Source organism: Scylla paramamosain, chromosome 13 (genome assembly GCF_035594125.1).
Source record: "Scylla paramamosain isolate STU-SP2022 chromosome 13, ASM3559412v1, whole genome shotgun sequence".
NCBI lineage: Eukaryota > Metazoa > Arthropoda > Malacostraca > Decapoda > Portunidae > Scylla > Scylla paramamosain.
The window spans coordinates 20,211,801-20,228,012 of record NC_087163.1 but is presented as its reverse complement, the minus strand read 5'-3'; the positions used below and the strand labels follow the sequence as shown (position 1 = coordinate 20,228,012).

The window sequence follows — 16,212 nt, the reverse complement described above, 5'->3', positions numbered from 1 at the left end:
ACGAACGTCTTTCTATACCCTCCTCTTGACCGGCATTCATTGATACAAAGGAAAGAAAGCAGGAAAGAACATAAAAGACAGAGAAATAAACTAAGAAAAGAGTTCAAGTATGCAGAAGAAGGAAAGGGAGAAAGAAGTAAGAGAGGGAGAAGAAAATTGAACTCTTCACACTTTTTTTTATCCCGGCACTCATGAACGAATAAAGAATTAAAGGAAAAGGGGAAAACTAAACCTTCTTTTAACATTTTCCTCTTGCCCTAGCATTAATGAATTTTTATGACGTAAAAAAAAAAAAAAACACACAAGGAAAAACATATACCTCATTTAATTCAACACCTTCTCTTTCGTCTAACATTCATGAACGGATAAGAAGAAAGAATGCAAGATTCAGAAGTAAAAAAAATTTATATCTTTTCAAAACTTTCCTCTAGCAACGGTCCTTATACAGAAACTTTCCTGCAATCACTCCTCACTTAATTCATTACGTGTGTGGCTGTGAATTACATTGATGGTGGTGGTGGTGGTGTTTGTTGGTGGTTGAGAAAGGAAGAGAGGTTGGGGTATCCGGGACGAATTAACTGTTAATGATGGGTTTTTTGTGAAAGGAAGTGTCGGCAGAGGAAGGAGGGAGGGAGGGAACATGTGGTTATTGTAGATTATGCTGGGAATACCTGAAGAAAACAAGTGTTAGAGAGAGAGAGAGAGAGAGAGAGAGAGAGAGAGAGAGAGAGAGAGAGAGAGAGAGAGAGAGAGAGAGAGAGAGAGAGAGAGAGAGAGAGAGAGAGAGACTACATCAGAGAAGTTATAATTATATGAGAAGTAAAACCAAAATGAAATCTCTCTCTCTCTCTCTCTCTCTCTCTCTCTCTCTCTCTCTCTCTCTCTCTCTCTCTCTCTCTCTCTCTCTCTCTGTCATCAAAGTGAAAAATTAATAACCATGAATAATAAACGGAGTCGATAACAGATTGAAAACGCAGTCACGTGATCAAACCGTACGACCGAAATTATAAGTAAAAATCAAACATGGCTTGTAACAAATAGTTTGAATCATAAAACACCAACTGCGACTCCGTAACTTTGGCTTATAATGAGAATGGGAGAGTAAGGAGGCAGTCAAGGGGAGCTTCGTAGGAGTAACAGAGATGGGTAGGCTGAGGAGGCGAAGATAATGGGAAAAGTACTGGAACAATTCTCATTCGTCTCAGTTACTGATAATATCTATCCTAGTGTGTGTGTGTGTGTGTGTGTGTGTGTGTGTGTGCGTGTGTGTGTGCCGCTGTGGTGTGGGACTTCCCCTTCCTTCCTCTTGATAGTGACGTCACCGTCCAAGAACTCCAATCCATGACAAAAAATAAATAAAATAAAAAAAAATAATGAAAAAAATAATAACACAAAATACATTAATGTTTCGACTCCCTGTTGCTGGATGATTTCTTTCCTAGATTCCCAATGAAAGTACTTGTTTGTTGGCTTCTCTGTGTGTGTGTGTGTGTCAGCCGGGTACAGTACCTCGAACTCTTGGACGAGACCAGCTATATAAACTTTATCTTAAACAAAACAGATACATGGAGCTCTCTTTACAGACAAATAATAACAATAAACATTTTATTTTGTGTACTGTCTGCCACACCAGGGAATGCCTACCACAGAACGGCGCCGCGACAACGAAATATGACGAGATTGTGTGATTCAAGGCGCTATTACACAGGCAGCGTTCTGTTAGTTAGTCAACGAATAGTCACTAAAGTCCTATGAAATGATATCAGTGTGTGAGTGTATGTAGTAAAATTTATGTCCACGTGTGTGTGGCAACTCGCTCTAACCCTCTTGGGCCAGGTAAGGTGGGGTGGTTCAGGGTCGCCAAGGAGGGAGGCTGATACCTGGGCCTGTGAGACTGTCAGTGGTGTGTGCGGTGTTGGTGGGGCGAGGATCAGTTAGTGCGTGGCTCCCTCATCGCTCGGTAAGCCCCGTGTCGTCAAGTGTGAGAGGTGCATAAGGGAAGACCTGGAATGCTGGAAACGGAGATCTGAACAGTATTGCCAAGTGTCTGCAGAGATTGTATGCGTGAGAGTTGACATTTCTAAGAGAGGAAAAGAAGGACTGATCGGTACTTCGTGGAAATGTAGGTACAGTACAATGAGAAAGGGAACGTCACGAGATCCGGGGTTTTCCAGTTCCCTCAAGCAATTTTTCACCGACATTCAGCTTGTCTACGAAGTTTACGGTTGATTGGATTTACATTCTTTTCTTCCATTTTTCTTGTTTTCCCCCCAAATTAATTCACACGCATGGTAGCTACTTGTGTAACCCTGCGTCTGTTTGTTCGTTTGTTTGATTTCAGTTGTTCTCTCAAGAAAACTTTCGCAGAGATAAAGTATTGTTGCTAATTTATAGTTCGTATTCGATTTACGTTTCCTCCTCACATTCTCTGTTCCAGTCTTCCCCAGTAATGCATGAATTGTCCTTACAAAGCGTTTATTTATTTATTTTTTTTTTTCCATCATCACCCAAATTTCCAATGGACAAAATATTCCTTTTAATTTACGGACGTTTTCGATTTGCGTCTCTTACTCTTCTCCTACCTTTCGTTTTCTTTCATTTACGCATTTACACATGCATACGATGAAGACTATTAAATAGAACGGCAAAGCCCGCCACCTGCTTTCCTTCCGTGCGTGTTTGATTTAATAGTCAGAAGTTCAATCAAGGTCGTTTTACCTCCCTATTGTCATGAGTAAAGCAAAAAGTTCACGAGTGAAAACGGGGGAATATGAAATGAGGTTCGATGGCAGAGAGAGAGAGAGAGAGAGAGAGAGAGAGAGAGAGGAGATGAGAGAGAGAGAGGAGATGGAGAGGAGAGAGAGAGAGAGAGAGAGAGAGAGAGAGAATTAAATACTTGGCGCTTGGCAAAATAGAATATAACTGAATAAATGAAAAAGTAAGTAGATAAATAAGTAAATAATCATGGTTCATGTCCAGACACTATGGAACATTATGCACACCTCCTCCTCCTACCATTGTTACTATTATATTACTATCCTCCTCCTCCTCCTACTACTACTACTACCGCTACTATTCCTCCTCCTCCTCCTCCTCCTCCTCCTCCTCCTTCTACTACTACTGTTACTACTACTACTACTATGTATTATTACTATTAATCCTCCTTGTCCTATCACTACTACTACTTCTGACACCACTACCACCACTAACTACATGAGATCATTACAAATATCTTAGTACAAATAGCATGACCACCATCACCCCCTCACTCTTAATCTCTACCCATACATAGGTTAGTGTGGAGGAAGCTCAGGTTTAGTACAAGTCCTGAAGACCAACATGTCTACCTTGGGGTGGAGAATCCTGCTACTGGTGGTGGCAGCAAGGGCTCTGCCAGACCCCTCTTCCTCATCCTCAGGCAGGGACAGGAGACAAGTGGACACATCAAATCTGTCGGATGCAGAATTGCTTTGTCGGCTGACGGCTGCAGTGGATGGTGCCACTGAGAATTGTGAACCATCTGCTCCCAACCCTGATGGAGCTGTAAGTGGGGACTGCAAGTGTGCTCCTGCCTGGCAGTGCAAGGATGACACTAGCCCCACAGGTAAGGGTTGAGAGAGAGAGAGAGAGAGAGAGAGAGAGAGAGAGAGAGAGAGAGAGAGAGAGAGAGAGAGAGAGAGAGAGAGAGAGAGAGAGAGAGAGAGAGAGAGAGAGAGAGAGAGAGAGAGAGATAACTAAAAGTAATGGACATTGTGCATGATATTCATCATGGAAAAAGTCTAAGAAAAAAAATGAAAAAGAAAAAAGAATCAAGTAAAAAATCTACCTTAGAGCAGAGACCAGGAAACACGCAAATTACATGAAATATGATAAATTAATATTTTGAAGTTAAATCTATTTATCTACATAACTGAGTGGTCCATTTTCCAAAGTAAAAGAAACCAAGAACTGCTCTCCATCCCAGTAATCAGGAATAATTTCACTCTCTTTGCCCCTCCAAAACAAACTCAGTGAGCTAATGGCACACATAAGCAGAAAACCAAGCATTCATCCTTAAACAATGAACTCTCCATGACTTGAGATAACCACAAGAGGCAAAAGTGGCTCATCCAATAACAGGTTGAACAGTTAGAGTTGGCAAGCATACTCTAACCTAGACAGTCTCACAGGTAAAACAGGTAAAGGAATACTGTACACACAGCTACCTAACAACCACATTGTCTATGAGGAAAAGAGAGCAATGAAAATTGTAGTGCTTCAAAGAAAGACAACTACATCTTACTCATGGAACCAAACTAAGTAGGCATTGGGCATCTCAGATAATTCCATCATCCATTTTCACCATAGTTCCAATCTCATGCAACTCTGCTCTCCACCATCAAACACAAAACACACCATAATCTTCTTATATAATGATAGACAGACTGCTTGCTTTATCTATAAATCCTTAAGGGAAAGTGACACATATACTGCAAAAAAAAAAAGCTAAATATTTAAAGAGACTCAAAGAAAAATAGATAAAACGATTAAAAGAAGTTTGTCTTTGCAGAACTGACCGCTGATGGAAGCTTCCTGACACAAGTTAATGTGCGCACCGCTGGCATCTCTTGTCCTACACCAGAGGAGGTGTGCTGCTTTAACATTGATACCTCTCTGCAGCCCCAAACTTTACCCTTCTCCCCAACCTGTGGCAAGCGCAACACTCAAGGAATTGTCACCAATTTTGTTGGATTTGAGGTTAATTTTCTTTCAATTTTGGTTTCCCATGTAAAATGTTTTAATTTCAAACACAGATTAAGAATTTTCATGAATTCTGATTAAAAGCGTGAAAATTCCCACAGAATCGTCAATCTCAGTTTGGGGAGTTCCCTTGGATGACAGCTGTAATGACAGCCCAGACATTTGGACCGGATTCAGCACCCCTGTACATCTGTGGCGGATCACTCATCCACAGCCAGATAGTGCTCACTGCTGCCCATTATATGCAAGAGTAAGGTTCTCAGGTTATGCTTTTTGTCAGATTACTACAGTTTTAGTCATCAGTAATACTCTTTTTATGCATCATCTTATTTTTCCAATTTAACTACATGGTCTTGTTTTTCTCCACTGCATTCTAGCTCCTCCATTTGTTGATCCATTACAAGGATCTTGCACATTCTTTCACACTTCTTAAATCTCTCCTTGCACTGCTGGTCTTTGAAGAGAAATAACTTTTTTTCAATTCATTATTCTATATAACAATAATTTCTGATGTCACAGTAAGACTGCGAGTGAGCTGGCCGTAAGACTCGGAGAATGGAACTTCAGAGAACAGTCTGAGTCTGTGGCACATCAGGAGTATGGAGTTCAGGAGGTGCTGCTACATCCCAACTATGTCGGCACCATCTTGGCATATGATGTGGCCCTTCTCATCCTTGACCAGCCAGCAACACTTGGCCATACTGTTGACACCATCTGTCTGCCACCCCCCAACTATGATTTCAGAGACCACACATGTGTTGTGTCTGGGTGGGGCAAAGATATGTTCAGTGAGACTGGCAAATTTCAACAAGTAAGCCACAAGACCATTTATAGTTCAACATGTCTGTCTTTATATACACAAATTTCCAATGATAATGATGATCAATTCTCACAATAAATTGTTATGGACTCTCCAGATCCTGAAGTCAATTGATCTGCCACCGGTGGACCATGACTCCTGTGAGAGAGCAATGAGAAAAACACGTCTGGGCACAAGCTTCCATCTGCATGAGAGTTTCCTGTGCGCCGGAGGAGAGGCAGGCAAGGATGCCTGCGAGGGAGATGGTGGCTCACCCTTGGCCTGTCATAAGCCTAACGATCCCAGTAAATACTACCAGGTAAGCCATTTTTTCACTATGCATTGTGTAACTATTCTTGCTGCTTTTTAAGAAGCAACATTTACAGAAATGGGCCTGATTAATCTGCTTCAGATTCATCTTCTCTGTCTGAATTCTACATCCCTGGCTTTCACTCACTCACCAGTGATGACTCATGGTATTACATAGGCCCTCAACTTTATTTCTCTACTACTCTATTGCATCAAGCCAATATGTTCTCCACCTCTTACAGGCTGGTGTGGTGTCTTGGGGTATTGGTTGTGGCCAAGCTGGCTTGCCAGGAGTTTATGCTGATGTCAGCAAGGCTGTTCCATGGATTAATACCATTATTCAGGAAAGATTTGGACATGATGTAAGAATTGGTGGTAAATAAAGTGCTTTCTCCTCTCTACTCTCATCTACCAGTAATCATTTGCCATACCAGTAACATCAAAATTAGGACCTTTGAGGACTGCAACAAACAAATTCCCAACATAAAGGAAGATTTCACCATATGAAAATAAAAATGTTTTCATATATCCTCAATGAGCAGAAATCAGTAAGATGCACCACTCTGAGTGTCCATGTAAGGATTAATGCACTTCGATATGTATTCTTTGGGGAGTTGGTAAGTGGATCACATTAAAACACATGGGTCTCAAGTTACTTTTCATCATCAGATCACTTACTGATGTGACATCATGTGTCATCATCATACATACAAAAAATAAATAAAATAATGTGACATCAGCACTAAGTATGGGCCACTTTCTCTATAGAATAAATAAAATATCAGTACAAACTTAACAGTCTGACCAGTTGTCTCAGTCTCTACTTTGAACCAGTCACCAGTGCAAAATCAACAACAAACTGCCTGACTCATATTCCACTTTCTACAATCTACACTAACCAGACTCAAGCTGCTGCCTAACACTCTCACATTGACCTTGTTTACAACACCATCCACATAAACATTAACCAACCAAACTAACATCACTCATTCCTCATTTGCTCTAACTCTAACAGAAGAACAATCACTCCCACTATTTGCCATCCTCATACACTTTCTACTATTCACATAAAAACTTTTCATTAGTTTTAACAATATATGACCTAGCCCATACCATCTCTAAACAAACCATAATCCATGGTACAGCCATACTAAGAGGATAAAGAGTGAAGAATTTGTAAAGAAAGTGTATATGAGCAAAGCTGAAGATATCAATAGAAAAGGAAGGCCACTTGGAATGTGGAAGGATAAGGTCAAACAGTACATGTGTGATGGAGGTGTTAGAAAAGATCACAAGCTCGAACAAACAGGACAGGAGTATTTGGATTGGAAAAGATGGAAGCTCTGTCACAGCTACCCACCTTGGGGGATGCTCTAAAAAGAGTAAAAGGTCAAATATACAGACAGACAGATAGATACATAGGTAGATAGATAAATAGAATCCCTTACAATAAAACCTGTCAAGTACTTTCTAGAAATCCACACCCAAACACATTCAAATACTTTTCATACACTTGTCTCACAGCAAACACTGACCCAAACATTCCTCACACTTTTGAACACTTTTAATTACACTACTTATCCTAAATCATTCCCTGTACCCTCTCTAATCCCTCAATACTTACACCTAATATACAACACTCAACAGACTTCTGCTCCTAAAAACAATACATTCATACTTACCACCCTTATCTGTATACAAAGCAATTATCATTGCACTCACTCTGTCAACTGGCACCATGACACAGGCATTTATCACTTTTACTAACAACTAAACAACTACTGCTCTTCTACTTTTCAAACATTCCACAGCGCATTTATCCAAACAGGCAACTTTTCCTGCTTTCATCTTCTTGACTACCTTCTATAATTCATCCATCATGATTGATTAATTCATTTAAGTTTTTAAAATGCATTAATCTCTCCTACATTCAACCTATTCTTTTCTGCTGCTCCCTTGTTCCATGTTTCAGTCTCATACAATACCACTTTACCCTCACACAATCCTCTCTTTATATTCTTTCCAAACAACCTAAACACTATTAATTTTTCTCTGCAACTTTCTGAAATTAAATTTAGATTAATTACATCCACTATATATATATATATATATATATATATATATATATATATATATATATATATATATATATATATATATATATATATATATATATATATATATATATATATATATATATATATATATATATATATATATATAAGCCAAATATCAGATAGCATGAATGCCCTTATCAACCTCCCCAGGCAGTCTGCCCAGCTCCACTCCATCCCCAATCATGCCAGAGCCACCAGCTTTGAATCTTTGATTCAGACTCTGAGTGACAAGCAAAAGTACACTAGTAATACAGTACATAATGTTATGTTAGCTCTTATGTGACCAGTGTGTTGTGTACAGTTAAGTGAGCTCATAAGTGAACACTAAGTGTGTAGTTGCGTAATGTTAAGTGACCAGTTAAGTGACCAGTTGATGCAATGTGTACAGTGTGTAATAACAAAATATGCTGTAAATATCTATCTTGGAGCTTATAATGTGCTAACAAATACACAGCAAATAACAATAAGAGTACATGTTTATGTACATGGAAACCAGCCAAAAATGTGTATTGTTGGATAAACCAAATTTTCAAAGAAACCATCAGCCACCTCACCCCCATTTAGTTTGGTTTATGGAGGTTTCACTGTGTGTGTGTGTGTGTTTGTGTCTATATATATATATATATATATATATATATATATATATATATATATATATATATATATATATATATATATATATATATATATATATATATATATATGCCATCATGTAAGATGCACCAGAGTATAAGATGCACCTAGAATTTGGCAAGATATATTTAGAAAAAAATAAAAACTCCACCTTTCTTTAAGAAAAAAAGTTACTCTTATTCTTAGTCACACTTCCTTTAATATTTAAGCTAGAATCATGAAAAATACTGTAAAAAGTGCCTATCCTTCTCCTTTGCAATGGTGTTACTGTCCAAATCATTGGTGTTTTAGCTCAGCAAAGAGTAGATATAGAATAACATGCATCATTGCTAGCTCTCTACCAGTGTGGTGGCATGCATGTACTCATTGGGTTGGATGCAGCACCAGCTGCAGCTTACATGCCCACACCTCTGTCTTCTCTTGCCTATCTGCACCTCACTGTTTTCCCCACATTTCAAACAAATATTATTTCACTGTGCCCTGAAAGTTACACAAATCTGACTCCATATCTTAAAAGTGGGCAAAATTGGTTCATCTTTATGATGCATCAGGACAAGGGAGAGTCACATCCATCCATCGTTCTCACTGGGTGGCTATAAAAGTGGGCAAAATTGGTTTATCCTTATAATTAATGATGCATCTGGACAAGGGAGAGTCACATCCATCCATCATTGTCACTGTGTGGTTGGATAATGACAGTCTCATAACTATATCAAAGTCATCAAGACAATAATCTAACAGACTGTTAATTTTAATATTTTAGTATTATTTTGATTTGTAATCATTATTTAATATCTTATAAACACATATACTTCATTTTGCAAACTATTGTGTCAATTAGAGGTATTTTAGGTGTCATTTGTACCACTAACAATAACTCCTAGGTTATACACACATTTTTTTCTTTCTCTCCATAAAAGGAACATTTGGAAAATGACCCTATGTCTTATACCACAATGGTGTACCTAGGAGTTATTGTTAGTGGTACAAATGACACCTAAAATACCTCTGTTTGACACAATAGTTTGCAAAATGAAGTATATGTGTTTATAAGATATTAAATAATGATTACAAATCAAAATAATTCAAAATAATGCAAAATAATGCAGGAAATAGAGTGTGTATATATATATATATATATATATATATATATATATATATATATATATATATATATATATATATATATATATATATATATATATATATATATATATATATATATATATATATATATATATATATATATATATATATATATAAAAACTCACTAAATCAGACACTTTCGAGGGAGGGAAGGACCTGCAGAGAGTGAAGGCAGCGCAGCATAAAAATCTCAACAAACGTGTCATCAAATAGTATGTGCAAGGAGCTGAAAGAGTAACAGTGAGTGGCCTGGACATCCAGCATGCTGCAGGAAGGCTTGCTGAACACCTTGGGATTAAGGAGTTTAACTGCAATGTTGGATTCAGATAAGATGGATTTTTGGATAAGTCAGATCAGTCTTCCCCTCATTAAGTTCAGCTTTGTGATGCTTTAATATATATATATATATATATATATATATATATATATATATATATATATATATATATATATATATATATATATATATATATATATATATATATATATATATATATATATATATATATATATAGGAACCTGCCAAAATGATAATTACTCCCAGTGAGGTCTAAAGCACTGGATCAGGGGGTGCTGTGAACTTATCATTAAACCCTGCTGTGACCTCACTGAAAATTTCCCTTTGTGTCTCACAACACAAGGGGGCAGTCACAGCCTGCCTTCTAAAGACAACTCTCTTCCTCCACACTCAAATACAAGCACCTAATAACACACACACACACACACACACACACACACACACACACCCTTCACTCAAAAATTCAAAATTATCATGGTGACCCCTACACCATCCTCGGAGTCCCCATCTGGGGAGGGGACCACAAATGTCCGCAGGTTGGAGTGCTCTTCTGATAACGACCCTAAGTGTCTTGACACACCCCCTCAACTTTTTCTTCATTAACTTCTGCAACATTTGCAGTCTAAGATCTAATTTTCAATCTGCAGAACACCATCTCTCCTCTTCTTTTCCTCACTGAAACTCAGGTGTCTGAGGCAACTGACAGTACCCCCTTTTCTGTTCCCTCCTACTTTCTCTAACCTCATTTTCAATCCAAAGCGTTGTGCACAACGACTCAACCTGCTCTCGTGCCCATGCTCTTGTATCTTCCGTGTTTTCCATCATCTGGCTATGACAATAGTCACTCTCAGACTAAATTTATCTGTGCTGTATACCTCTCACCTAACTCCTCTGACTATAAGAAATTCCTTGACTAACTTAACTTCCAAAGTGGAGCACATTCTGACCCTCTTCCCTTTTGCAGAGATCTCTATTCTTGGAGACTTCAATGTTCACCACCAGCTTTGGCATTCCTCTCACTTCAGAGGTGAACTAGCCTTCAACTTTGCTATCCTCCACAACTTAGAGCAATTGATGCAACACCCTACTCATATTCCTGACCATCTTGGAGATACGCCCAACATTTTTGACCTTTTCCTGACGTCTAATCCTTCTTCTTATGCTGTCACCCTCTCTTCTTCGTTGGGCTCCTCTGATCACAATCTCATATCTGCATCTTGTCTTATCACTCCATCCCTTCCTCAGGATCACCCTAAGCGAAGGTGCCTCTGGCATTTTGCCTCTGCTAGTTGGGGGAACCTGAGGTATTTTGCTGATTTTCCTTGGAATGACTACTGCTTCGATGTCAGAGACCCGTCTTTGTGTGCTGAGCACACAACAGAGGTGATAGTGTCTGGCATGGAGGTGTAGATTACTCACTCTTTTTCTTGACCTAAACTTTCCAAACCTTGGTTTAACACAGCTTGTTCTCATGCTATACATGATAGAGAGGTGGCCCACAAAAGGTACTTAAGCCTTCCATCACCAGAATCTCATGCACTTTATATTTCCTTTGCTTCTTCTTTTTCTCCTTTATTTCAACCAGATGGCACCACTGCTATCACATCTATCTCTAAAGCTGAACTCTTTGCTCAAACCTTCGCAAAAAACTCTACCTTGGATGATTCAGGGCTTCTTCCTGCCTCTCCTCCACCCTGACTACTTCATGCTACCTATTAAAATTCTTTGCAATGATGTTTTCCATGTCCTCACTGGCCTAAACCCTCGGAAGGCTTATGGACCTGATGGGGTCCCTCCTATTGTTCTCTGAAACTGTGCCTCTGTGCTTGCACCTTGCCTAGTCAAACTCTTTCAACTGTCTGTCAACATCTACCTTTCCTTCTTGCTGGAAGTTTGCCTACATTCACCCTGTTCCTAAATAGGGTGATCCATTCTAATCCCTCAACTACAATCCTATTGATTTAATTTCCTGCTTATCTAGTTTTTGAATCTATCCTCAACAGGAAAACTCTTAGACATCTATCACTTCACAACCAGTATGGGTTACGTAAAGGCCACTCTACTGGTGATCTTCTGGCTTTCCTTACTGAGTCTTGGTCATCATCTTTTAGAGATTTTGGTGAAACTTTTGCTGTTGTCTTGGATATATCAAAAGCTTTTGATAGAGTCTGGCACAAATCTTTGATTTCCAAACTACCCTCTTATGGCTTCTATCCCTTCATCTCAATTTTCCTTTCTGACCATTCTATTGCTGCTGTGGTAGATGGTCACTGTTCTTCTAAATCTATTAATAGTGATGTTCCTCAAGGTTTTGTCCTGTTACCCACTCTCTTCTTATTATTCATCAGTGGCCTTCTAAACCAAACTTCTTGTCCTATCCACTCCTACGCTGATGATACCACCCTGCACTTTTCTACATCTTTTCATAGACATCCAACACTTCAGGAAGTAAACATTTCACAGCCAAAGAATGCCTGACTTCTGATCTTTCTAAAATTTCTGAATGGGGCAGAGCAAACTTGGTATTGTTCAATGCCTCAAAAACTCAATTCCTCCATCTATCAACTCGACACAACCTTCCAGACAACTATCCCCTATTCTTCAATGACACCCAACTGTCCCCCTCTTCTACACTGAACATCCTCAGTCTGTCCTTTAATTATAATCTCAACTGGAAACTTCACATCTCATCTCTAGCTAAAGCAGCTTTTGTGAAGTTAGGCATTCTGAGACATCTCCACCAGTTTTTATCTTCCCCCCAGCTGCTAACTCTGTACAAGGGCCTTATCCGTCCATGTATAGAGTATGCTTCACACATCTGGGGGGGTTCCACTCATACCACTCTAGACAGGGTGAAATCAAAAGCTTTTCGTCTCATCAACTCCTCTCCTCTAACTGACTGTCTTCAGCCTCTTTTTTGCCACCGCAATGTTGCATCTCTAGCTGTCTTCTACCGCTATTTTCATGCTAACTGCTCTTCTGATCTTGCCAATTGCATGCCTCCCCTCATTCCGCAACCTCGCTACACAAGACTTTCTTCTTTCTCTCACCCCTATTCTGTCAACCTCTCTAATGCAAGAGTTAATGAGTATTCTCAATCATTCATCCCTTTCTCTGGTAAACTCTGGAACTCCCTGCCTGCTTCTGTATTTCCACCTTCCTATGACTTGAATTCCTTCAAGAGGGAGGTTTCAAGACACTTATCCTTCAATTTTTGACTGCTGCTTTGGACCCTTTTTTGGGACTGGCATCTCAGTGGGCTTTTTTATTTATCGAATTTTTGTTGCCCTTGGCCAGTGTCCCTCCGACAAAAAAAAAAAAAAAAAAAATATACATATATATATATATATATATATATATATATATATATATATATATATATATATATATATATATATATATATATATATATATATATATATATATATATATATATATATATATATTAGCTGATGTGATAATGAAAAAATTTATTACAATACCCGGTAAATCAATAACAATAACCTTATCAGTGATAATTGATAACTGGCCATAAATTTAGTGCCCAATTACTGAAAAATCTATAAATCCAAAATTCTGGTGCTAATGATAACAATATTCATATTTTAAATAAAAAATTGACAAAATCCAAATCTTTATTTTTTATATTATCTTAGAAAGTCTAGAAACTCTTTAAAAGAGCTTCAAATTTAATGTTTATCCTGTCTCTTTGCAAATGAAAATTACTGTTTCAAGTAAAATAACTACATTTTACTGTGAAAGTTTAAAACTTCAACATGCTCATGTTCCAAAAACTAAAATTATCAATTCACTGTATAACACGATTTTTGTCCTTGGATAACAACCGTTATATTCTATTTGCTTATGCCTAGAAAACATATAAAAACTCTGATATTTATTTCTAACTTTGTTTCTGTGGCCAGGATAATGATATTTGTGAAATTTACCTATTCCCATTGTGATAAGGTGGCAAATATGAACTCTCATTTGCACAAAGTAGAAACAAAATGACATATGATACAAAAGTAGCATTTACTTATTCTAGGATTACACAGGTGAAATGATAAAACATTAGAAATGAGTGGTTTTCGGTAATTTATACTTATACTGTAAATTACTTTCACAAATCAGCCCCCAAATATAGTCTCCCATCATGTTTACTCTTGGTAGTGCCATTCAAAATCAAGTACATCCTTGAGGAAGCACCCACCTAGCTCCTCGGAGTATGCCCACATGTTCTCTTTAATTCATCAAGACGAGTGTCAAGGATATGGATTTTGAGGGACATCCTGCTGCAACCCATCTTGCTGTAGTTTCTCATCAAAATCTCAACAAGCTCCATGTAGTTTTTGGGTTTGTGATCCTCCAAGAAGCCAAGAACCACTGTGACAAAGCTGTTCCATCCTGCTTTCTCCATTCTAGTGAGGTTCTTGGGGAACTCCTTGCACTCCATGACCTTTATTTGTGGACCGATGAAGACACCAGCATCTGCTTTTACCACAGACAGCTTAGGGAAGAAATCTTAGAGATACTTGAAAGCTGCATATTCCTTATCTAGAACTCTGATGAACTGTTTCATAAGGCCCAGTGCAGTGGAAGAAACAGTACCTTTCAGGGGTCCAACAATGGCTCCCATTTGATATTTTTCCTGACACTAAACCCAGTCCACTGTGGGCAGTCCCTCTTGTGATAGCCTGCCACAGTGTTCCTGCTGTCCCAAAGACAAGGATAGCAAGGAAACTTGGTAAAACTGCCTTTAAGAAAGGTCAAGAAGGTCATCATTTTCAAATTTCCAATAACCTCCAAACCATACTTTTCATATTTCAAGGTATCTAGCAAGATCTTGATACTATTGTATTCCTCTTTGAGCTGGACAAAGTGAGCAAGAAGAAATGGATACATGTTCCTGTTATGAAGCAGCACTGCTTTGAGACTACTGTATGAGCTGTTGATGAAGAAATACCACTTGTTGGAGTTACAGGCAACTCCGATTGCCTCAAACAGACTGGTCACATTGTGGTAAAAACAAAGCTCATCTTGACAAGTAAAAAAGTTTGAAAAATGCTGGTGACACTTTCTCTGACTTGAGATTTTTACACTTTCATCTAACACATTCCACTGCTTGTGTCTTGATGTCAAAAGCTCGGCACTGGACTGTGTGAGACAAAAATCTCTGATCAGGTCATTGAAGTCATTTTGGGTAGGGTAGTAAAGGTTTCTCTCCTCAGTTGTGCCTCTGAAATCTGGATTAATGACTTTGTCTTCTTCCTTTCTAAAGCCTGCAACTCTCTCTTTGGAAGAGTGGGTACAGGGACCTCAGAGCAGTGTGGCACTGGCACAATGAATGACATAAGGTCTGGATATATGATAGCAAGTTAGTTTCAAGTCATTGTTGTCCAAATTAGAAAAAACAAAGTTTAAAGGGAATAATTGTAATTTTCTCTGATTTCTAGGTAAAAGCATTAAGGAAATAACATTTACTGACCAGACAAAAAAGAGAAAAAACTTTGTTACATGGTAAATTATCACCAGTTTGGAACGAAAAGTATCAGCAATAACAATGAATTGATAACGCATGAAAATAATTGTCAGTTAACTAACAACCCAATATCATTATCATGACAATTTATTGCGATGACACCCACCTATGATGTGTGTGTCTATATATATATATATATATATATATATATATATATATATATATATATATATATATATATATATATATATATATATATATATATATAATATATATATATATATATATATATATATATATATATATATATATATATATATATGTATATATATGTATATATATGTATATATATATATATATATATATATATATATATATATATATATATATATATATATATATATATATATATATATATATATATCCTTGATTTTGCTTTCATTAGATAAAAAACACTAAAACTATTTACCAGTTTTTGCTTTTCATAAAATAACACTATGTATGTATATGATATGAAAAAAATATATGGGACACAAATATTGTAAATATGATGAATTACTGGTATGTCTTATGAAACTAAAAGGTAAAATGTAAACAATTACACTTTACTGTAAAATAAATGCACTAATGTCAGATTTACTTGATAAGAATAAACATAAAACAATTATTAAGAATTTCTTAGCTTATAGTC

The 16,212-nt window shown here is 37.5% G+C and overlaps 1 protein-coding gene across 1 annotated transcript; it reads left to right on the top strand.

Moving 5' to 3' along the window:
* Nucleotides 1-1,849: 1,849 nt before the first annotated feature.
* Nucleotides 1,850-6,364, top strand: LOC135106477 (phenoloxidase-activating factor 2-like). The gene is made up of 7 exons (XM_064015509.1): nt 1,850-1,960; nt 3,293-3,604; nt 4,550-4,737; nt 4,842-4,990; nt 5,260-5,551; nt 5,658-5,858; nt 6,091-6,364. Exons 2-7 carry the CDS (start codon nt 3,340-3,342, stop codon nt 6,229-6,231), a joined length of 1,236 nt encoding a protein of 411 aa, XP_063871579.1. The 5' UTR covers nt 1,850-1,960; nt 3,293-3,339; the 3' UTR covers nt 6,232-6,364.
* Nucleotides 6,365-16,212: the final 9,848 nt, after the last annotated feature.

Excerpts from the sequence above, each read along its gene's own strand:
- LOC135106477 (XM_064015509.1), top strand. The coding sequence starts at position 3,340 with ATGTCTACCTTGGGGTGGAGAATCCTGCTACTGGTGGTGGCAGCAAGG. Across the intron at positions 4,738-4,841 it reads CCAATTTTGTTGGATTTGAG|AATCGTCAATCTCAGTTTGG; the intron begins GTTAATTTTCTT and ends AAATTCCCACAG. Across the intron at positions 5,552-5,657 it reads AGACTGGCAAATTTCAACAA|ATCCTGAAGTCAATTGATCT; the intron begins GTAAGCCACAAG and ends TGGACTCTCCAG.